General features: G+C 40.4%; 1 protein-coding gene across 1 annotated transcript in view; it reads left to right on the forward strand.

The window, feature by feature from the left end:
* Positions 1-1,108: 1,108 nt before the first annotated feature.
* LOC138351539 (putative golgin subfamily A member 6-like protein 3) overlaps positions 1,109-25,756 on the forward strand; it is a 107,240-nt gene continuing 82,592 nt past the window's right edge. Inside the window, exons 1-2 of the mRNA XM_069303339.1 lie at positions 1,109-1,299; positions 7,514-7,555. Coding sequence (XP_069159440.1) covers positions 1,134-1,299; positions 7,514-7,555 — 208 coding nt within the window. The 5' untranslated portion in view covers positions 1,109-1,133. The remainder of the gene's footprint in view (positions 1,300-7,513; positions 7,556-25,756) is intronic.

Consider the following 25,756-nt stretch of genomic DNA (forward strand, 5'->3'; position numbering starts at 1 on the left):
GTACTGATAATTAAGTTGATTCAAGTGAAATGTTTTTAAGATGTTTACAGTCCAAAAACTATGGTATTAAGAAGATTTCACATTAATATAGCTGGTGAATCTCATAGTGATGTGGCAATGACATCCCCCGTTTTCTACTGCCGGAAATTTCCACTGTGTCTCATTTTCTATGTGTTAATTTGAGAGTTGGTAAATGGTGTCGGTTTTTCCAACAATTCACGACTGATGACGTCAGAACACTTCCAGAACATGTGATTCACTGAGGCCTTTTGTTTGAACCACATCGCTGTAAATGCTTTACCTGCTTATATACAAATACAAATAAGCGCCAACAGAACCTAAACACCTAACCTAACAAATGTCTAAATATGCACAATTTGATAATATACTAATTTATATTTCAGAAAACTTCTGTTTTAAATGAACAAAATGTTAAAACTGATGAATGTGTCTTATGGGTCAGCCACTGGATAGAATGGACTTGGTCTTTGGACGTGTTGCTAAGGTAAGTGAAGCGTAGCACTCTAAACCTCTCCTACTCGGGCTTTGTTGTACTTGTTGTATTACAGTTTAACTATTCTCACGTTCACATTCTTTGTCGGATCTTGGCTTAAAAATTTTGAAGAGAGGTGGCTTCTGCAACTTCTTCTTCCAGTGCATACTACTTGTTGACTACACATACAGGGTATGAGTATGTCCTTATCTTTTTCTATTAATTTGTGTTTCTATCCTCAACTTATGTTCTATTAATCTTTCTCTCATTAAAAACAAGCTGTCCCTGTTCACCTTGTACATTACACTCAGTATTTGATGTTATGATCAAATCCTCTCAGTTAGTTATAACCTCCCTGGTTGTGAGGCGCAGTCCTCTTATAGCTTAACCTTCTTATTAACAGATCTCTACATTCTTTCTTCTTCTTTTATGCTCATTATTCTCACTGGACCTCTCCTGTTTGTAAAGCATATATAAGAACTGGCCATATTGAAGGAGAGTTTCCTGGTGATTCAACGCCCCACTACCTATCAGTGTGGGCGTTGAGCGCGGGTGTACTTAGTGCGTGGTGGCCAGCCAGCCAGCCAGCAGTCATGCAGGGTGTTGGTTAGTGTGTAGTGTGAGTGTGGTGGTGAGAGTCATGTCTGTCTGTCTGCTGCCTCTCCTCTGTGTCCTAGTGGTCTGGTCGGCCGCCTTCCCAGAGGCCATCATGGACCACACGGAGGAGTTGGACCTGACTGGTACCGTCATTATTAACCAGATTGCTATACACCAGTTGCAGGAGGACCAGCGAGGGGTCCAGGAAGGTGAGAGTAAGAGCAAAGTTACGTTCACAGTTCCTTGTGACTTATTTAATGAGTTAGAAAACTGAATATTTGCGGCTTATATATAAAAATCACGATAAGGCACCAGTACACACCATAAGGCACCAGTACACACCATAAGACACCAGTACACACCATAAGACACCAGTACACACCATAAGGCACCAGTACACACCATAAGACACCAGTACACACCATAAGACACCAGAACACACCATAAGGCACCAGTACATACCATAAGGCACCAGTACACACCATAAGGCACCAGTACACACCATAAGACACTAGTACACACCATAAGGCACCAGTACATACCATAAGGCACCAGTACACACCATAAGGCACCAGTACATACAATAAGGCACCGGTACACACCATAAGGCACCAGTACACACCATAAGACACCAGTACAAACCATAAGGCACCAGTACATACCATAAGGCACTAGAACACACCATAAGGCACCAGTACACACCAAAAAGCACCAGTACACACCATAAGGCCCCAGTACACACCATAAGGCCCCAGTACACACCATAAGGCACCAGTACACACTATAAGGCACCAGTATATACCATAAGGCACCAGTACACACCAGAAAGCACCAGTACACACCATATGACACCAGTACACACCATAAGGCACCAGTACACACCATAAAGCTCCAGTACACACCATAAGGAACCAGTATATACCATAAGGCACCAGTACACACCATAAAGCACCAGTACACACCATAAGGCACCAGTACGCACCATAAGGCACCAGAACACACCATAAGGCACCAGTATACACTATAAGGTACAAGTACACTCCATAAGGCACCAGTACATACCATAATGCACCAGTACACACTATAATGCACCAGTACACACAATAAGGTACCAGTACACACCATGAGGCACCAGTACACTCCATAAGGCACCAGTACACACCATAATGCACCAGTACACACCATAAGGCACCAGTACACACCATAAGGCACCAGAACACACACCATAGGGCACCAGAACACACCATAAGGCACCAGTACACACAATAAGGTACGAGTACACACCATAAGGCACCAGTACTCACCATAATGCACCAGTACACATCATATAACACCAGTACACACCATAAGGCACCAGAACACACACCATAAGGCACCAGTACACACCATAATGCACCAGTACACACCATAATGCACCAGTACACACCATAATGCACCAGTACACACCATAAGGCACCAGTACACTCCATACGGCACCAGTACACACCATAAGGCACCGGTACACACCATAAGGCACCAGTACACACCATAAGGCACCGGTACACACCATAAGGCACCGGTACACACCATAAGTCACCGGTACACACCATAAGGCACCAGTACACACCATAAGGCACCGGTAAACACCATAAGGCACCGGTACACACCATAAGTTACCGGTACACACCATAAGGCACCAGTACACACCATAAGGCACCGGTACACACCATAAGTCACCAGTACACACCATAAGGCACCAGTACACACCATAAGGCACCAGTACACACCATAAGGCACCAGTACACACCAAAAGGTACCAGTACACACCATAAGGTACCAGTACACACCATAAGGCACCAGTACACACCTTAAGGCAACAGTACACAGTATAGGGCACCAGTACACACCATAAGGCACCAGTACACAACATAAAGTACCAGTATACACCATAAGGCACCAGTACATACCATAAGGCACCAGTACACACCATAATGCACCAGTACACACCATAAGGCACCAGTACACACCATAAGGCACCAGTACACACCATAAGGCACCAGTACACACCATAAGGCTCCAGTACACACCATAAAGTACCAGTACACACCATAAGGCACCAGCACCAGTACACACCATGAGGCACCAGTACACACCATAAAGTACCAGTATACACAATAAGGCACCAGCACCAGTACGCACTATAAGACACCAGTACACACTATAAGGCACCAGTACACAATATAAGGCACAAGTACACACTATAAGACACCAGTACACATCATAAGGCACCAGTACACACTATAAGGCACCAGTACACACTATATGGCATCAGTACATAGTATAAGGCACCAGTACACACTATTTGGCACAAGTACACACTATAAGGCACCAGTACACACCATAAGGCACCAGAACACACTATAAGGCACCAGTACACACTATAAGGCACCAGTACGCACCATAAGGCACCAGTACACACCATAAGGCACAAGTACACACCATAAGGCACCAGTACACACTATAAGGCACCAGTACACACCATAAGGCACCAGTACACAACATAAAGTACCAGTATACACCATAAGGCACCAGTACATACCATAAGGCACCAGTACACACCATAATGCACCAGTACACACCATAAGGCACCAGTACATACCATAAGGCACCAGTACACACCATAAGGCACCAGTACACACCATAAGGCTCCAGTACACACCATAAAGTACCAGTACACACCATAAGGCACCAGCACCAGTACACACCATGAGGCACCAGTACACACCATAAAGTACCAGTATACACAAAAAGGCACCAGCACCAGTACGCACTATAAGACACCAGTACACACTATAAGGCACCAGTACACAATATAAGGCACAGGTACACACTATAAGACACCAGTACACATCATAAGGCACCGGTACACACTATAAGGCACCAGTACACTCTATAAGGCATCAGTACATAGTATAAGGCACCAGTACACACTATTTGGCACAAGTACACACTATAAGGCACCAGTACACACCATAAGGCACCAGAACAAACTATAAGGCACCAGTAAACACTATAATGCACCAGTACGCACCATAAGGCACCAGTACACACCATAAGGCACAAGTACACACCATAAGGCACCAGTACACACTATAAGGCACCAGTACACACTATAAGGCACCAGTACACACCATAAGGCACCGGTACACACCATTAGGCACTAGTACACACTATAAGGCACCAGTAAACACTATAAGGCACCAGTATACACCAAAAGGCACCAGGACACACCATAAGGCACAAGTACACACCATAAGGCACCAGTACACACCATAATACATCAGTACACACCATAAGGCACCATAACACTCCATAAGGCAAAAGTACACACTATAAGGCACCAGTACACACCACAAGGCACCAGTACACACCATTGGCACTAGTACACACCATAAGGCACCGGTATACACCATAAGGCACCAGTTCACACCATAAGGCACAAGTACACATCATAAGGCACCAGTACACACCATAATGCATCAGTATACACCATAAGGCACCAGTACACACCATAAGGCACCAGTACACACCATAAGGTACCAGTACACACCATAAGCACCAGTACACACCATAAGGCACCATTACACACCATAAGGCACCGGTAAACACCATAAGGCACTGAAACACACCATAAGGCACTGAAACACACCATAAGACACCAGTGCGCATTATAAGGCACCGGTACACACCATAAGGTACGAGTACACACTATAAGGCACCAGTACACACCATAAGGCACCAGTACACACAATAAGGTACGAGTACACATTATAAGGCACCAGTACACACCATAATGCACCAGTACACATCATATGGCACCAGTACACACCATAAGGCACCAGTACACACACCATAAGGCACCAGTACACACCATAATGCACCAGTACACACCATAATGCACCAGTACACACCATAAGGCACCAGTACACTCCATACGGCACCAGTACACACCATAAGGCACCGGTACACACCATAAGGCACCAGTACACACCATAAGGCACTGGTACACACCATAAGGCACCGGTACACACCATAAGTCACCGGTACACACCATAAGGCACCAGTACACACCATAAGGCACCGGTAAACACCATAAGGCACCGGTACACACCATAAGTTACCGGTACACACCATAAGGCACCAGTACACACCATAAGGCACCGGTACACACCATAAGTCACCAGTACACACCATAAGGCTCCAGTACACACCATAAGGCACCAGTACACACCATAAGGCACCAGTACACACCATAAGGCACCAGTACACACCAAAAGGTACCAGTACACACCATAAGGTACCAGTACACACCATAAGGCACCAGTACACACCTTAAGGCAACAGTACACAGTATAAGGCACCAGTACACACCATAAGGCACCAGTACACAACATAAAGTACCAGTATACACCATAAGGCACCAGTACATACCATAAGGCACCAGTACACAACATAATGCACCAGTACACACCATAAGGCACCAGTACACACCATAAGGCACCAGTACACACCATAAGGCACCAGTACACACCATAAGGCTCCAGTACACACCATAAAGTACCAGTACACACCATAAGGCACCAGCACCAGTACACACCATGAGGCACCAGTACACACCATAAAGTACCAGTATACACAATAAGGCACCAGCACCAGTACGCACTATAAGACACCAGTACACACTATAAGGCACCAGTACACAATATAAGGCACAAGTACACACTATAAGACACCAGTACACATCATAAGGCACCAGTACACACTATAAGGCACCAGTACACACTATAAGGCATCAGTACATAGTATAAGGCACCAGTACACACTATTTGGCACAAGTACACACTATAAGGCACCAGTACACACCATAAGGCACCAGAACACACTATAAGGCACCAGTAAACACTATAAGGCACCAGTACGCACCATAAGGCACCAGTACACACCATAAGGCACAAGTACACACCATAAGGCACCAGTACACACTATAAGGCACCAGTACACACTATAAGGCACCAGTACACACCATAAGGCACCAGTACACACCATAAGGCACCAGTACACACCATAAGGCACCAGTACACACCATAAGGCACCAGTACACACCAAAAGGTACCAGTACACACCATAAGGTACCAGTACACACCATAAGGCACCAGTACACACCTTAAGGCAACAGTACACAGTATAAGGCACCAGTACACACCATAAGGCACCAGTACACAACATAAAGTACCAGTATACACCATAAGGCACCAGTACACACCTTAAGGCACCAGTACACACCATAATGCACCAGTACACACCATAAGGCACCAGTACACACCATAAAGCACCAGTACACACCATAAGGCACCAGTACACACCATAAGGCTCCAGTACACACCATAAAGTACCAGTACACACCATAAGGCACCAGCACCAGTACACACCATGAGGCACCAGTACACACCATAAAGTACCAGTATACACAATAAGGCACCAGCACCAGTACGCACTATAAGACACCAGTACACACTATAAGGCACCAGTACACAATATAAGGCACAGGTACACACTATAAGACACCAGTACACATCATAAGGCACCGGTACACACTATAAGGCACCAGTACACACTATAAGGCATCAGTACATAGTATAAGGCACCAGTACACACTATTTGGCACAAGTACACACTATAAGGCACCAGTACACACCATAAGGCACCAGAACACACTATAAGGCACCAGTAAACACTATAAGGCACCAGTACGCACCATAAGGCACCAGTACACACCATAAGGCACAAGTACACACCATAAGGCACCAGTACACACTACAGGCACCAGTACACACTATAAGGCACCAGTACACACCATAAGGCACCAGTACACACCATTAGGCACTAGTACACACTATAAGGCACCAGTAAACACTATAAGGCACCAGTATACACCAAAAGGCACCAGGACACACCATAAGGCACAAGTACACACCATAAGGCACCAGTACACACCATAATGCATCAGTACACACCATAAGGCACCATAACACTCCATAAGGCAAAAGTACACACTATAAGGCACCAGTACACACCACAAGGCACCAGTACACACCATTGGCACTAGTACACACCATAAGGCACCGGTATACACCATAAGGCACCAGTACACACCATAAGGCACAAGTACAGATCATAAGGCACCAGTACACACCATAATGCATCAGTATACACCATAAGGCACCAGTACACACCATAAGGCACCAGTACACACCATAAGGTACCAGTACACACCATAAGCACCAGTACACACCATAAGGCACCAGTACACAATGTAATCTCTAGAGCTGAACTCATCATAGAAACATGTAAGGATACGATCTTAATGATGGCAACTGTTTACAGGTGTGAGAAGTATGCTGATGGTGATAGCCAACATGACTGAAGGTAAGGAGTCATTTATAGAGTCGACTTGTCGATGTTGCTTTGTCTGTCAGTTTCCTCACTCGATTCATGTCTGTTTGACTTCACTCAAGATTTTAGGCACAGACTACAGAAAAGTGCACTCTGTACCTTTTGTGTACCTGTTGAACACTTTTGTTCTACACTAAAGTATACAACAATAATTTTGTTAAAAAACTATTCTCTTGTTCCAAGCGCCATTATGTCGCCAATTTGTTAAAGAATCTTGGAAATGAACTATTCAGTCTTTTCGCCTTCAGCATCAAGCACTGCCTGTCATCCACAGACGATAGTACCTATAGCGACTATGGATTGACGAAAATAGTATCTATAACCCCTAATGATGGACGAGAAAATTACCAATACTTACAATGGATGGACGAGTATAGTACCTATAGTTACTATGAATGGACGAGCAAACTACCAATACTTACTATTGATGGACGAGCATTTTACCAATAGTTACTATAAATGGACGAGTATAGTACCTATAGTCACTATAGATGGACAAGCATAGTATTTTTAGTCACTATGGACAGACACATATAGTAACTATAATAACAATGGATGAACGAGCATAGTTCCAATAGTCACTATGCATGGACATGCATAGTACCAAAAGTCACTATAGATGGACAGGCATAGTACTTATAGTCACTATAGATGAACGAGCATAGTTCCTATAGTCACTATAGATGGACGAGCATAGTACCTATAATCACTATGGATGGACGACCTTACTAACTATAGTCATTATAGATAGACGAGCATAGTACTTATAATCACTATGGATGAACGAGCATAGTTCCTATAGACACTATGAATGGACGAGCATAATACCTATAATCACTATAGATGGACGAGCATAGTACCTATAGTCACTATTAATGGACATATACAGTAATTATATTCAATATGGATGGACATATATAGTACCTATAGTCACTATGGTTTGATGAGCATAGTACCAATTGTCACTATAGATGGACGAGCAAAGTAACTATAGACACTATGGATGCACAAGCATAGTACCTATAGTCACTATGGATAAACGAGCATAGTACCTATAGTCACTACGGATGGACGAGCATAGTACCTATAGTCACTACGGATGGACGAGCATAGTACCTATAGTCACTATGGAAGACCATGCATAGTACCTATAGTCACTATTGATGGACGTATATGGTACTTATAGTCACTATGGATAGACGTACATAGTTCCTATAGTCACTGTGGACTGACATGCATAGTATGTATAGTCACTATGAATGAACGAACATAATACCTATATTCACTATATATGAACAAGCATAATACCTACTGTCACTCTAGATGGACGAGCATAGTACCTATAGTCTCTATTGATGCACGTATATAGTTACGATAGTGTTACGGCCCTACTGGAATGCAACCGGGTTCTTCTCTGATGGTAGTAGAGTTTGGGAATCCGGCCCCAAGTTAGTAGAGGCTTTCAAGGGGTGTGTTCCGTAACGCAAGTTAAACTAAAGGGGGAGGGATACAAATATTCCAATTTATATATATATATATTTTCCATCACCACGAATAAATAAATATCAGTCACACGCGGGGTTTATAACTACACTTATTATGTACAGATTCGTCTTCCTCTGAAGACACTGGATGCTCCACGGTGCTCTCTCTCTGGGTAGCCCTGGTTCCTTCTTCAGCGGCCCAAGATGAATCCACTATGATTCTATCATGAATCTACCCTGGCCACAGGCCAGCCAAATCACAGTCCCACTGGGTGCTTCGTCGCGGAGGCCTTCAACCACAATCCAGCCTGTAGCTGGCAGGTACCGATCAGCTCCGCTGAGTAGGCCACTCCACGACCGATACTAGGGTTGCGAGCCCTAGGCAGGAGCCTCGTGTGATCCCGCTGATCACTCTCCTCACTAAGCACCACAGTGGCTAGTCTCTTCCACCAGCCAACCCCGGATAAGGTGATTCCCGACACTGCCACGTCACAGGCAGGTTAATACTCTCAACAGAGTTCGTCCAGGGGTGACTCACAGCTTCTTCAGCAGACTCGTGAAGAGACCTTGGCTGCCTTGGGTAGACTGATCCATCGTCCAATACAGCAGTCCCAGGTCGACTCTGCAATCAGATACGTCATTAGTACTGGGACGCTCTAGGGAACCTCACTTACAGGCTTAGACACAAACGTCCACCTATTTGCTCCATAGATGGCGTTCACTGTCTAAGCGCCACCTCACCAGAGGTCAGCAGCGGCTATGTTATGAGCTGATTAAGACAGGGATCCAGCACCTGTGGCCGGTATATCCCGTCCTCACTAGATGGCGTCGTCCATTTGGAGTGTGTTTCGGGAGCGGACTCACAGATGGCGTTTTTTCACTGCTCCGTGTTCCGATGCTGGACTCGGGTCCGTAACAGATAGTCAATATGGGTTGACGGACATAGTACCTATAATAACTATGGATGGACGAGCAAAGAACCTATAGTCACTATGGATGGACATATATAGTGAATATGGTACCAATGGATGAACGCGCAGTGTATCTATAGTCTCTATAGATGTACAAGAATAGTGTTTATAGTTACAATAGATGGACGTACATAGTACCTATAGTCACTATGGATAGACGAGCATAGTACCTATAGTCACTATAGATGGACGAGCATAGTACCTGTAGTCATTATGGATGGGCGAGCATAGTACCTATAGTCACGATAGATGGACGAGCATAGTACCTATAGTCATTATGGGTGGACGAGCATAGTACCTATATTCACTATGCATTAACATAGTGTGGGAAAACTTGACTCATATAATTCATTTAAATTGATGCTAGATTTCGATAGCGGCGAAGGACCACCACTTTTTAGAGGAAAAGTGGAAACTGGGTAGAGCATGTGGTTTACTATTAAATCCATGAACTAGTGTCCTATGGATATTATTGATAATTATTATCTTGAATATTTAAGGGACTGTAATTTATGAATCAAATGTTCTCACCCAAAATGGGGGGTTATATGTCAAAAGACTATTGTATTCCTGACATCATTTCAGTGTGGTTCGTTCACTAAAGTAAATCAAATAAGTAATTGCAAATTGGGTAATAATAATTAGAATCGAATTGACCTCAAGATACTTCGATAGACAAGTATTACTACCAGTGGTTAGTAACATGGGTCTCAATGGGAGATCATTAAAATGTCTACGTAAATAGTATCTACATTAATTTATACAGCTTAGCTGTGAATTGCGAGAGATGTGAAGTTAACTGCCACATTCCTGACGACGTATTGCGTCTGACAAAATTGTTGCCTGAAGGTGGGACAGCCTAGTACCTCGCTTGATGCAGACCCGGTGTGGGATATCTGGGGCTTGACTCAATATTTTTAATTATTAAATTAATGAAATCAATTACGAAGGACCACCCACTTTTAAGAAAAGAGGGAAACTAATAGAAGGTGATCATTAGAAACACAAGGAAGAACCAGTGTCTATGGATAAATATTAGGAAGCATAATCACTTAAATAATTAATGGGCTGTATGGTTAATTACCTAAAGTCAGAGCCTCAAACACCTACATTGGGGGGGTATTGCTAGAACTTCATATACGTCTAGGAACTAGTGTGGTTCGTGCACCAGTTCATTGTTTGATAAATAATATTGTGACCAAATATTAAAGAATCAATAGGCAATTACCAATAGAAATTATGAAGATTATTAGCATTAGAAAGCAATCATCCAAATAAACACATTTTATCTCCAGTGTACATGACGAGTATTCAATTTGATAGTATCATGAACAAATAGCAAAAATTGGAGTAATTAAATGTGTACAAAAAGTCTTAGCTTTAAGACGATTTCTATGACATCATTCACGCCTCGTCCTCGTGATCTCAGGATCTCCACGTAGAAGCCCTTAGAGGTGAATAACACGAATGTAGGTAACAGCTCGTTGACTCCTCACATACGAGCTGTAATATAAGGGATATTACGTAGCATTGAACTAGGCTACTTAAATCTCAATATTCATGAAATATAAAATAAAAATTAGTGCGGTACTAACGTTGGATTTTTTGTAGTCGTTCGATATAACGACAGGCTGCCCACGACATATACAATCTCTAATGATGCATCAAAAAAGAACTATATACTTATCGAAAAGTGCAAATTATGCTGAAGCCTGCCGGTATCGCGTCTCAGTCTCAAACTTCCACAATGTCGTACACGTGGTTGAGACCTTGGCCTGAATATCGACGCGTTATTAGTTGACCGAGCACTGCAGATCACGTAGAAGAATAATTATTCGTTCTGGGTTGAGTACCAGTGTAATTCTTGCTGATAATCCCAACGTCACGTGTCTCAGACTCTGACGCCACGACTTTTGTTGCTCAATTCCACAACACGAGTTCACCTCTCCCCTTTCCAGTGGATGGAGCAGTCCTAGGTTTAAATTTATTAGACTTATTTAAAGTCGGTTTGGGTTTGACTGAGGTGTCAATATTAGGTGGTTTAGACTCAGGTTTAATCTTATCATGGGTCTTCAACCTGTTAACCGTTATTCTCAGTCCCTCGAATATTTGTTCGAGAGTGAGAAACTCGGTTTTATAGTGTGAGCAGATTTCTGCTAAGATATTTCGAGGTAATTTCCTCTGCAGAAGTAACTTGATTGACCATTCTGAGGCTGGTATATCAACTTTAGTACCAAAGGCTTTTACTAGAGACTCTACTTCTAGCCTGAAGCTTTGAAGTGAGTCTGGTCTGTTACTTGGTGCATTGAGATCTAGCAACTGGTATTAAAAGGTTAGCTATACTCAACTCCTTGTTGCAATAGTTCAACTTTAGCAGTTTTATAGCTTCCTCATAATTACTCTCAGTGAGAGCTAGGTTTTTTATGACTCTTTTAGCCTCTCCTTTGAGAAGACTAATCAGGTATGAGAATTTAGAAATCTTGTCAAGAGAAGATTTTCTATGTATATGAACTTCAAATAAAGTCCAAAAGTTGTCCCAATTTTCTTTATCAAGCCCTGTAAATGTAGGTAAGTCTAAAGTAGGTAAACGAACCTCAGGTAATTGGTTACTGGATTGAGACATTGTATTATTTGTATTAGATTTAGATTGTGTTACTAAATTGGATAGTATGTCAAGTTTATCTTGAGTCTCATCTTCATACTGGGGAATATCTGCTATAATTCGATCCATTTCATCAGGATCAGTTTCTATGGTATTCAGTAGGTCGAGATAAGACTGGCTTGTAGATCTAACTTGATCATATTTCAGATCAGCCACTCTCACTGATGTTTTTAATCGATAGGAATCAATGGGAGTTGCTTTAAACAAGGCCTCAGACTTGTTAATTAGTCTAGTTAAATGACCTTTGAGGCCAATATAGGTTCTCCTTAATTGTTCAGGAGTAGCCATGATGGTTTTAAGTCCAAACTTCATGGGACTTGAATAAGTATTAATAATGAAGCTTGCGTACTTGCTCATTGGTTGACAAGTAATATTAAGTATAGCCTAATTTAAAGTGGCTAAATTACACTCTACCTCACTCGAGGTTAAATGTACCTACCTAACAATAAGTAGCTAAGGAATTTGAGCAGTGCTTGAACTTCACCATTAACTTTCTTCCGGCTAGCTCATCATAGTGATCATTCAGCAGCACTCAAAATATATACACACAAAATAATGAGTACAAGAAGAAATAATATGGATATACTCTAATCAGAGTTATCTTAAGGTTTAATCCCACCCTTGCTAGGGTCAGCACAAAATGAATAATATAAGTACTAATAACTAGCTCATGTCTAGTCGTGAGAATTTCTACCTAAGAAACTACAAATTTATTTAGTCTGTGTTTGTGCCAAATTCAGTACAATCACAGCCTAAATTCCTACCTAATAAAGGTTGGCAAAGATTATTGTGGTGCAGTAATGTGAATATATAGTTGTGCTGTATTTTTGTTTTTTTGGATTTTATAGTTTATATAAATGTACCACTTGCACACGCAAGTGAAAAACAATTATGTACAGTTAATTTTGGCTTGCTAGCCACAGCCGTTTGTGATAATTGATTGTGTTGATCAATTTGTCAACTACATGTGACCTAGACTCACCTGACAGGTGTACACCATCTCTTGCCAGGTTTTGTCTGTATGGTCTGGCTGTAAATTGGATATAAGTGGCATCCAATCGTACTGGTTTTTTCAGCCTGAAGTTTATGTATTTGGCAGCTCTCTGGTAATATTCTGGTGTTACTCCCCAACGATTATCATTATTCAGTTGGCGAGGTTCCACTAATGTGAATACTACCGAATTGCTGATGAGTTTAAATGAAGAAATTATGGTTTTAAGGTGATTAATCACCTCAGCTGGATGACGAGTAGGATGGATGTCATTACCACCTAAATAAATAATGGTTAGATGGTGAGGCCACTCTAACGCAGGTGTTAGTGTGGAATTGTTGTAGAAGTTATGAGCTGTTGCTCCTGGTGACCTAAAGATTCTCACCTCAGTATGAGGTATAGGTCTAAGTGTTGTGGGTAACTGACTGTGTCCCACGAGTGCTACCTTATACATGAGGTATAAGTAGCAAAGTATTGGTGTGAATTAGGCTAACCTATGTGTTACGCTGCCGGTAGTCACAATTAATTAATGTGGTTAGTCTAGACTACTTCACACGATGATTAGTTATTACTAATTAGTATATTTATATTTATGTTTATCCGGTTCGATAAGGATCAAAATGTGGGATATCTGGGGCTTGACTCAATTTATTTAATAATTAAATGAATTGAGTCAAGCCCCAGATATCCCACACCCGGTTGCTGCAAGACAAGTAGACTAGAGAAGCTTTCTACTTGACTATTAATAATACATCCTAATTAAAGGAATTATTCCTACTGAATATAGCAATCAGTGTAGAATTTATCTACAGGTATTAATGCAATATTGATTCCTATATAAATTAAGAATATTGTTAAAGAGACGTATTGGGGTTTTGTTTTAATTAATTGGCCTAACGACAACTAGTCTAAATGTTAAATGTGTACACAGTATATCAAATAGAAAAAAATTTTAGTTGCCGAGCCGCGTGTCCGTTTATAGCGAGAAACACGCAATCCTTCGTCTTCAGCTGCTGTGTGAAGGACATTGACTTCGGATTTGTTATCACTCTGATTCCAGGACACCGCTATTGATTGTAAATTTAACGTTGAAACGCTCTTGTGATTGTAAGAACGAATAATTAAACTAAGCAAATGCTTTACTATTGCGTTGTCTCTCTCGCACGCTGCTAATATGGCGTCACTCGTCGGAGTCGGGCAGCAAGCACGTCGCTCTCCTTCCTCCCAGGCTGTGCTACGCATGCGCAGTCTGCTCAAAGTATTCTCGAGCTTAAAGTACTTTATTTTTACTTGCAATTAATTCGGAAGGAAAGGACTGGTGACAAGTGCTTATGTCACTAAGTAATGCATTAACGTGCAATATATATTGCACAATTGAGGTCAGCTTATTACGACTGCGTGAAGAAATATCATATAAATTGCTTTACTTTGCAATATTTTCTACTATAGTTGTTAATACACCTAAATGAACGAATTAAGTATGTAATAATATGTTACGTAAATAATCAACTTAATATATGATTATCCTTAGTAATGGAACGTAATTAACTAAACTTTTTTTTAGATGCAACTAAATGTGGAGAGATTAATGTTTTACCTGTAGCTACCTCCCGGCGTCATTGAGACTGTGGGAAGAATTTGGCAAATATTGCGTCGCAATAGAAACATTAATTGAATTAGTTCTACATAATAGTAGAGTTAGTAAATACTATGGTTAATACAATAATGATGTATGGTAATACAAGAAATGGTGTATTAGTGTTGGAAGATTTCCAACACATAGTACCTATAATCACTATGCATGAACAAGCATAGTACCAATAGTCACTATGGAAGGACGTACATAATATATATAATCACTATGTATGGACGAGCATAGTATCTATAGTCACTATGGATGGACGAGCAAAATATCTATAGTCACTATGGATGGACGAGCAAAGAACCTATAGTCACTATGGATGGACATATATAGTAAATATTGTCGCAATGGATGAACGCGAAGTGTACCTATAGTCACTATAGATATACGAGCAAAGTGCCTATAGTCACTCTAGATGAACGAGCATAATACCTATATTCTCTATTGATGCACGTATATAGTAACTATAGTCACTATAGACGGGCATAGTCCCTATATTCACTATGGATGGACAAGCATAGTACCTATAGCCACAATGGATGGACAAGCATAGTACCTACAGTCACAATGGATGGATGAGCATAGTACCTATAGGCACTATGGATGGACGAGCATAGTACCTATAGGCACTATGGATGGACGAGCATAGTACCTATAGTCACTATGGATGGACGAGCATAGTACCTAAAAACATTAAGAATTGACGAGCAGAGTATCTATAGCCACAATGGATGGACAAGCATAGTACCTACAGTCACAATGGATGGATGAGCATAGTACCTATAGTCACTATGGCTGGACGAACATAGTACCTATAGTCACAATGGAAGGACGAGCATTGTAATAATTGTCACTCTTGATGGACGTGCATATTACCTATGCTCAAAATGAATGAATATACTCAGTACCTATAGTCACTATAGATGGAGGAGCATAGTACCTATATTCACTATGAATGGATGAGCATAGAAACTATAGTTACTCTGGATGGACGAAAATAGTACGTATAGTCATTATGGATGGACGAGCACAGTTTTTATAGTCAATATGGATGAACAAGCATAGTACCTATATGCACTATGCATGAACAAGCATAGTACCTATATGCACTATGCATGAACAAGCATAGTACCTATAGTCACTATGGATGGACGTACATAGTATCTATAGTCACTATGGATGGACGAGCAAAGTATCTATGGTCTCTATGGATGGACGTGCATAGTACCTATATTCACTATGAATGGATGAGCATAGAAACTATAGTTACTCTGGATAGACGAGCAAAGTACCTATAGTCCCTATATAGGGACTTATATAGAACCAATATTCACTATGGATAGACGAGAATACTACCTATTGTCACTATGGATGGCCATATATAGTACGTATAGTCACTATGAATGGACGTGCATAGTCACTATGAATAGACATATGTAGTACCTATAGTCACAATGGATGGATGAGCATGCTACCTATAGTCATTATGGATGGACATGTATAGTACCTATAGTCAATATTGATTTCAGGACGTATATAGTACCTATAGTCACTATGGATTGACGTACATAATATCTATAGTTACTATGGATGGACGAGTATTATACCTATACTCATTATGGATGGACGAACATAGTACCTATAGTCATTATGGATGGACGAGTATAGTACCTATAGTTATTTTGGATGGACGAACATAGTACCTATAGTCACTATGAATGGATGAGCATAGAACCTATTGTTACTATGGATGGACGATCATAGTACCTATAGTCACTGTGGATGGACGAGTGTTGTACCTATAGTCATTATAGATGGACGAGCATAGTACCTATAGTCACTATGGATGGACGAACATAGTACCTATTGTCACTATGGATGGACGAGCATAGTACCTATAGTCACTATTAGTGGACGAGCTTGGTACCAATAGTTACTATAGATGGTCTTATATAGTACCTATAATCACTATTGATGGACGTATATAGTACCTATAGTCACTATGGATGGACGATCCTAGTACCTATAGTCATTATGGATGGACGAGCATTGTACCTATAGTCATTATGGATGGACGAGCATAGTTCCTATAGTAAGAGCATAAGAACATAAGAACAAAGGTAACTGCAGAAGGCCTATTGGCCCATACGATGCAGCTCCTAACTATAACCACCCAATCCCACTCATATACTTGTCCAACCCGCGCTTGAAACAATCGAGGGACCCCACCTCGACAATGTTACGCGGCAATTGGTTCCACAAATCAACAACCCTGTTACTGAGCCAGTATTTACCCAAGTCTTTCCTAAATCTAAACTTATCCAATTTATACCCATTGTTTCGTGTTCTGTCTTGTGTTGATATTTTTAATACCCTATTAATATCCCCCCTGTTATGTCCATTCATCCACTTGTAAACCTCTATCCTGTCACCCCTAACTCTTTGTCTTTCTAGTGAATGCAACTTAAGCTTTGTTAATCTTTGTTCATATGAAAGATTTCTAATTTGGAGTAATTAACTTAGTCATCCTACGTTGGACACGTTCAAGTGAATTTATATCCATTCTATAATACGGCGACCAAAACTGAACTGCATAATCTAAATGGGGCCTATCCAGAGCAAGATAAAGCTTAAGAACCACACCGGGTGTCTTGTTACTAACGCTTCGATTAATAAATCCCAGTGTCCTATTCGCCTTATTACGAATATTCATGCATTGATACTTTTGTTTTAAATTCTTACTAATCATAACTCCCAGATCCCTTTCGCAATCTGACTTCGCAATCTCAACACTTGTAACTTGTAACTCGTAACTTGTAACTTGTAACTCTATCATCATTACCTAGCCTCAGAACTTTACATTTATCAGCATTAAACTGCATTTGCCAATCCTTTGACCATTTCAAAACCCTATCTAGATCAACTTGAAGTGATAGTGAGTCCTCCTCCGAATTAATTTCCCTATCGATTTTCGTATCATCGGCAAATTTGCAAATGTTGCTACTCAAACCTGAATCTAAATAATTTATATATATTATAAACAACAGAGGTCCCAGGACAGAGCCTTGAGGTACTCCACTAACAACATCATCCCAGTCTGACTTAACCCCATTTATACTAACTCTCTGTTCCATTTGGAATAGCCATGCCCAAATCCAAGTTAATATAGCACCCCCAATACCTTGAGCTTCTATTTTTTTAATTAGTCTTTCATGTGGCACTGTATCAAAAGCTTTGCTAAAGTCAAGGTACACAACATCACAATCCTTATCATTATTGATGGTGCCACATGAAAGACTGATTAAAAAGATAGAGTCTCATGGTATTGGGGGTGCTATATTAAGCTGGATTAGGGCATGGCTATACCAAAGGAAACAGAGAGTTAGTATAAATGGAATCAAGTCAGAGTGGGAAAATGTTGTAAGTGGAGTGCCTCAAGGCTCTGTCCTGGGACCTCTGTTGTTTATAATATATATAAATGATTTAGATTCAGGTTTGAGTAGCAACATTTGCAAATTTGCCGATGATACGAAAATCGGTAGGGAAATTAATTCGGAGGAGGACTCACTATCACTTCAAGTTGATCTAGATAGGGTTTTGAAATGGTCAAAGGATTGGCAGATGCAGTTTAATGCTGATAAATGTAAAGTTCTGAGGTTAGGTAATGATGATAGAGTTACAAGATACGAGCTAGGACGAGCATGAAGGAACTAACACGGGAAAATAATATTTTAGATTTAGTGTTAACTAACAGGGAAACGCAAATTAATGACATCGAAATAGGGAGTGAGCTAGGGAGCAGTGATCACAAAGAAATCAGATTTAGCATAGAATGGAATAGACCAGTAGGAGAAAATTCTGTTAAAGTGCCAGATTTTCGAAAAGCTGATTTTAATAGCCTAAGAAATTTTTTGGGTCAAATTGATTGGAAAGGCTTGGGTATGGGGTGTGGGCCGGTCTTGGAGCGAGACATGAACCCAGCGATAGGTGACTTAAATGGGGATTTCGATGTGGATTCAATATATAACTTATTTAAGAATATTCTAAACAAAGCACAGGAACGTAGTATACCATACAAATTGAATAGATCGTATACTAATGACCCAAAGTGGATAACAAAGAATTTGAAGAACCTTATAGGTAAAAAGAGAGCTTGGTACAAAAGGATTAAAAATGGGGAGGTCACTTTAGAACAGGAATTCGTACAACTGGTTAGAAATGTTAAAAAAGAGATAAGGAAAGCAAAAAGGAACTATGAAGTTCGCATAGCAGGGCAAGCAAAGACAAATCCTAAAGGGTTTTTTCAGTTATATCGTACTAAGACTAGGGAAAGGATAGGTCCATTAAAAACTGAGACAGGTCAAATAACAGATAGTGATGAAGAGATGAGTAGTATTTTTAATAAATATTTTGTATCTGTATTTACTAAAGAGGAACTTAACAATATGCCTTCAGCCGAACAAGTCTATGTGGGTGGGGACGAGGACAGGTTGACGAGTTTTGTGGAGGTGGGGTCCCTCGATTGTTTCAAGCACGGGTTGGACAAGTATATGAGTGGGATTGGGTGGTTATAGAATAGGAGCTGCCTCGTATGGGCCAATAGGCCTTCTGCAGTTACCTTTGTTCTTATGTTCTTATGTTCTTATGTTTAGCAGTTACCAGGGAGGATGTTCTTAAACAAATAGTAAAACTCAAACCAAACAAATCCCCAGGGCCGGATGAAGTGTTTGCTAGGGTGCTTAAAGAATGCAAAGAGGAGCTTTGTGACCCACTGTCAACCATATTTAATAAATCAATAGAGTCAGGCAGAGTGCCAGAGTTTTGGAAAGTTGCTAATAAGAACATAAGAACATAAGAACAAAGGTAACTGCAGAAGGCCAATTGGCCCATACGAGGCAGCTCCTATTCTATAACCACTCAATCCCACTCATATACTTGTCCAACCCGCGCTTGAAACAATCGAGGGACCCCACCTCCACAATGTTACGCGGCAATTGGTTCCACAAATCAACAACCCTGTTACTGAACCAGTATTTACCCAAGTCTTTCCTAAATCTAAACTTATCCAATTTATATCCATTGTTTCGTGTTCTGTCCTGTGTTGATACTTTTAATACCCTATTAATATCCCCCCGGTTATGTCCATTCATCCACTTGTAAACCTCTATCATGTCACCCCTAACTCTTCGCCTTTCCAGTGAATGCAACTTAAGCTTTGTTAATCTTTCTTCATATGAAAGATTTCTAATTTGGGGAATTAACTTAGTCATCCTACGCTGGACACGTTCAAGTGAATTTATATCCATTCTATAATATGGCGACCAAAACTGAACTGCATAATCTAAATGGGGCCTAACTAGAGCAAGATATAGCTTGAGAACCACACCAGGTGTCTTGTTACTAACGCTGCGATTAATAAATCCAAGTGTCCGATTTGCCTTATTACGAACATTTATGCATTGATCCTTTTGTTTTAAATTCTTACTAATCATAACTCCCAGATCCCTTTCGCAATCCGACTTCGCAATCACAACACCAACTAGCTCGTATCTTGTAACTCTATCATCATTACCTAACCTCAGAACTTTACATTTATCAGCATTAAACTGCATCTGCCAATCCTTTGACCATTTCAAAACCCTATCTAGATCAACTTGAAGTGATAGTGAGTCCTTAATGTGATACCAGTTTTTAAGAAAGGAGATAGATCACTTGCGTCTAACTATCGACCAATTAGCCTAACGTCTATTGTGGGAAAGTTACTCGAATCTATAATAGCAAATAAAATTCGTCTTCATCTTGAAAAACATAAATTAATAATTGAGTCGCAACATGGTTTTATAAATGGCCGTTCATGTTTAACAAATTTGTTATCTTTTTATTCTAGCATTGTTGAGGCAGTTGATAGTGGTAAGGATTGCGATGTTGTATACCTTGACTTTAGCAAAGCTTTTGATACAGTGCCACATGAAAGACTGATTAAAAAAATAGAGTCTCATGGTATTGGGGGTGCTATATTAAGCTGGATTAGGGAATGGCTATACCAAAGGAAACAGAGAGTTAGTATAAATGGAATCAAGTCAGAGTGGGAAAATGTTGTAAGTGGAGTGCCTCAAGGCTCTGTCCTGGGACCTCTGTTGTTTATAATATATATAAATGATTTAGATTCAGGTTTGAGTAGCAACATTTGCAAATTTGCCGATGATACGAAAATCGGTAGGGAAATTAATTCGGAGGAGGACTCACTATCACTTCAAGTTGATCTAGATAGGGTTTTGAAATGGTCAAAGGATTGGCAGATGCAGTTTAATGCTGATAAATGTAAAGTTCTGAGGTTAGGTAATGATGATAGAGTTACAAGATACGAGCTAGATGGTGTTGTGATTGCGAAGTCGGATTGCGAAAGGGATCTGGGAGTTATGATTAGTAAGAATTTAAAACAAAAGGATCAATGCATAAATGTTCGTAATAAGGCAAATCGGACACTTGGATTTATTAATCGCAGCGTTAGTAACAAGACACCTGGTGTGGTTCTCAAGCTATATCTTGCTCTAGTTAGGCCCCATTTAGATTATGCAGTTCAGTTTTGGTCGCCATATTATAGAATGGATATAAATTCACTTGAACGTGTCCAGCGTAGGATGACTAAGTTAATTCCCCAAATTAGAAATCTTTCATATGAAGAAAGATTAACAAAGCTTAAGTTGCATTCACTGGAAAGGCGAAGAGTTAGGGGTGACATGATAGAGGTTTACAAGTGGATGAATGGACATAACCGGGGGGATATTAATAGGGTATTAAAAGTATCAACACAGGACAGAACACGAAACAATGGATATAAATTGGATAAGTTTAGATTTAGGAAAGACTTGGGTAAATACTGGTTCAGTAACAGGGTTGTTGATTTGTGGAACCAATTGCCGCGTAACATTGTGGAGGTGGGGTCCCTCGATTGTTTCAAGCACGGGTTGGACAAGTATATGAGTGGGATTGGGTGGTTATAGAATAGGAGCTGCCTCGTATGGGCCAATAGGCCTTCTGCAGTTACCTTTGTTCTTATGTTCTTATGTTCTTCTTATGTGTTGTGATTGCGAAGTCGGATTGCGAAAGGGATCTGGGAGTTATGATTAGTAAGAATTTAAAACAAAAGGATCAATGCATAAATGTTCGTAATAAGGCAAATCGGACACTTGGATTTATTAATCGCAGCGTTAGTAACAAGACACCTGGTGTGGTTCTCAAGCTATATCTTGCTCTAGTTAGGCCCCATTTAGATTATGCAGTTCAGTTTTGGTCGCCATATTATAGAATGGATATAAATTCACTTGAACGTGTCCAGCGTAGGATGACTAAGTTAATTCCCCAAATTAGAAATCTTTCATATGAAGAAAGATTAACAAAGCTTAAGTTGCATTCACTGGAAAGGCGAAGAGTTAGGGGTGACATGATAGAGGTTTACAAGTGGATGAATGGACATAACCGGGGGGATATTAATAGGGTATTAAAAGTATCAACACAGGACAGAACACGAAACAATGGGTATAAATTGGATAAGTTTAGATTTAGGAAAGACTTGGGTAAATACTGGTTCAGTAACAGGGTTGTTGATTTGTGGAACCAATTGCCGCGTAACATTGTGGAGGTGGGGTCCCTCGATTGTTTCAAGCACGGGTTGGACAAGTATATGAGTGGGATTGGGTGGTTATAGAATAGGAGCTGCCTCGTATGGGCCAATAGGCCTTCTGCAGTTACCTTTGTTCTTATGTTCTTATGTTCTTACGAGGTCTTACGAGTATAGTACCTATAGTCACTATGGATGGACGAACGTAGTACCTATAGTCACTATGGATGGACGAGCATAGTAACCATAGTCACAATGGATGGACGCACATAATACCTATAGTCACAATGGATGGACATACACAGTACGTATAGTCATTAAAGATGGTCGAGCATAGTACCTATAATCACTATGGATGGACAAGCATAGTATCTTTATTCACTATGGATGGATGAGCATAATACCTTTGACCACTGTTGAATGTCGTGTATAGTACCTATAATCATTATTAATGGACGAATAGAGTATCTATAGTCATCATGGATTGATGTATATAGTATATAGGTCCTTGTAGTTAAGGACCTGTTAAGTTGATGTATATAGGTCCGTGTAGTTAAGGACCTGGTGACTCTAGTGGGAGCCCTGAGGACAGAGTTGGACTTTCTGCGGGAGGAGGTGCGTCAGCTGAAAGAACAACGAGAACATAAGAACATAAGAACAAAGGTAACTGCAGAAGGCCTATTGGCCCATACGAGGCAGCTCCTATTCTATAACCACCCAATCCCACTCATATACTTGTCCAACCCGTGCTTGAAACAATCGAGGGACCCCACCTCCACAATGTTACGCGGCAATTGGTTCCACAAATCAACAACCCTGTTACTGAACCAGTATTTACCCAAGTCTTTCCTAAATCTAAACTTATCCAATTTATATCCATTGTTTCGTGTTCTGTCCTGTGTTGGTACTTTTAATACCCTATTAATATCCCCCCGGTTATGTCCATTCATCCACTTGTAAACCTCTATCATGTCACCCCTAACTCTTCGCCTTTCCAGTGAATGCAACTTAAGCTTTGTTAATCTTTCTTCATATGAAAGATTTCTAATTTGGGGAATTAACTTAGTCATCCTACGCTGGACACGTTCAAGTGAATTTATATCCATTCTATAATATGGCGACCAAAACTGAACTGCATAATCTAAATGGGGCCTAACTAGAGCAAGATATAGCTTGAGAACCACACCAGGTGTCTTGTTACTAACGCTGCGATTAATAAATCCAAGTGTCCGATTTGCCTTATTACGAACATTTATGCATTGATCCTTTTGTTTTAAATTCTTACTAATCATAACTCCCAGATCCCTTTCGCAATCCGACTTCGCAATCACAACACCATCTAGCTCGTATCTTGTAACTCTATCATCATTACCTAACCTCAGAACTTTACATTTATCAGCATTAAACTGCATCTGCCAATCCTTTGACCATTTCAAAACCCTATCTAGATCAACTTGAAGTGATAGTGAGTCCTCCTCCGAATTAATTTCCCTACCGATTTTCGTATCATCGGCAAATTTGCAAATGTTGCTACTCAAACCTGAATCTAAATCATTTATATATATTATAAACAACAGAGGTCCCAGGACAGAGCCTTGAGGCACTCCACTTACAACATTTTCCCACTCTGACTTGATTCCATTTATACTAACTCTCTGTTTCCTTTGGTATAGCCATGCCCTAATCCAGCTTAATATAGCACCCCCAATACCATGAGACTCTATTTTTTTAATCAGTCTTTCATGTGGCACTGTATCAAAAGCTTTGCTAAAGTCAAGGTATACAACATCGCAATCCTTACCACTATCAACTGCCTCAACAATGCTAGAATAAAAAGATAACAAATTTGTTAAACATGAACGGCCATTTATAAAACCATGTTGCGACTCAATTATTAATTTATGTTTTTCAAGATGAAGACGAATTTTATTTGCTATTATAGATTCGAGTAACTTTCCCACAATAGACGTTAGGCTAATTGGTCGATAGTTAGACGCAAGTGATCTATCTCCTTTCTTAAAAACTGGTATCACATTAGCAACTTTCCAAAACTCTGGCACTCTGCCTGACTCTATTGATTTATTAAATATGGTTGACAGTGGGTCACAAAGCTCCTCTTTGCATTCTTTAAGCACCCTAGCAAACACTTCATCCGGCCCTGGGGATTTGTTTGGTTTGAGTTTTACTATTTGTTTAAGAACATCCTCCCTGGTAACTGCTAAACTCGTCAACCTGTCCTCGTCCCCACCCACATAGACTTGTTCGGCTGAAGGCATATTGTTAAGTTCCTCTTTAGTAAATACAGATACAAAATATTTATTAAAAATACTACTCATCTCTTCATCACTATCTGTTATTTGACCTGTCTCAGTTTTTAATGGACCTATCCTTTCCCTAGTCTTAGTACGATATAACTGAAAAAACCCTTTAGGATTTGTCTTTGCTTGCCCTGCTATGCGAACTTCATAGTTTCTTTTTGCTTTCCTTATCTCTTTTTTAACATTTCTAACCAGTTGTACGAATTCCTGTTCTAAAGTGACCTCCCCATTTTTAATCCTTTTGTACCAAGCTCTCTTTTTACCTATAAGGTTCTTCAAATTCTTTGTTATCCACTTTGGGTCATTAGTATACGATCTATTCAATTTGTATGGTATACTACGTTCCTGTGCTTTGTTTAGAATATTCTTAAATAAGTTATATATTGAATCCACATCGAAATCCCCATTTAAGTCACCTATCGCTGGGTTCATGTCTCACTCCAAGACCGGCCCACACCCCATACCCAAGCCTTTCCAATCAATTT

Source organism: Procambarus clarkii, chromosome 50 (assembly GCF_040958095.1).
Source record: "Procambarus clarkii isolate CNS0578487 chromosome 50, FALCON_Pclarkii_2.0, whole genome shotgun sequence".
Taxonomy (NCBI): domain Eukaryota; kingdom Metazoa; phylum Arthropoda; class Malacostraca; order Decapoda; family Cambaridae; genus Procambarus; species Procambarus clarkii.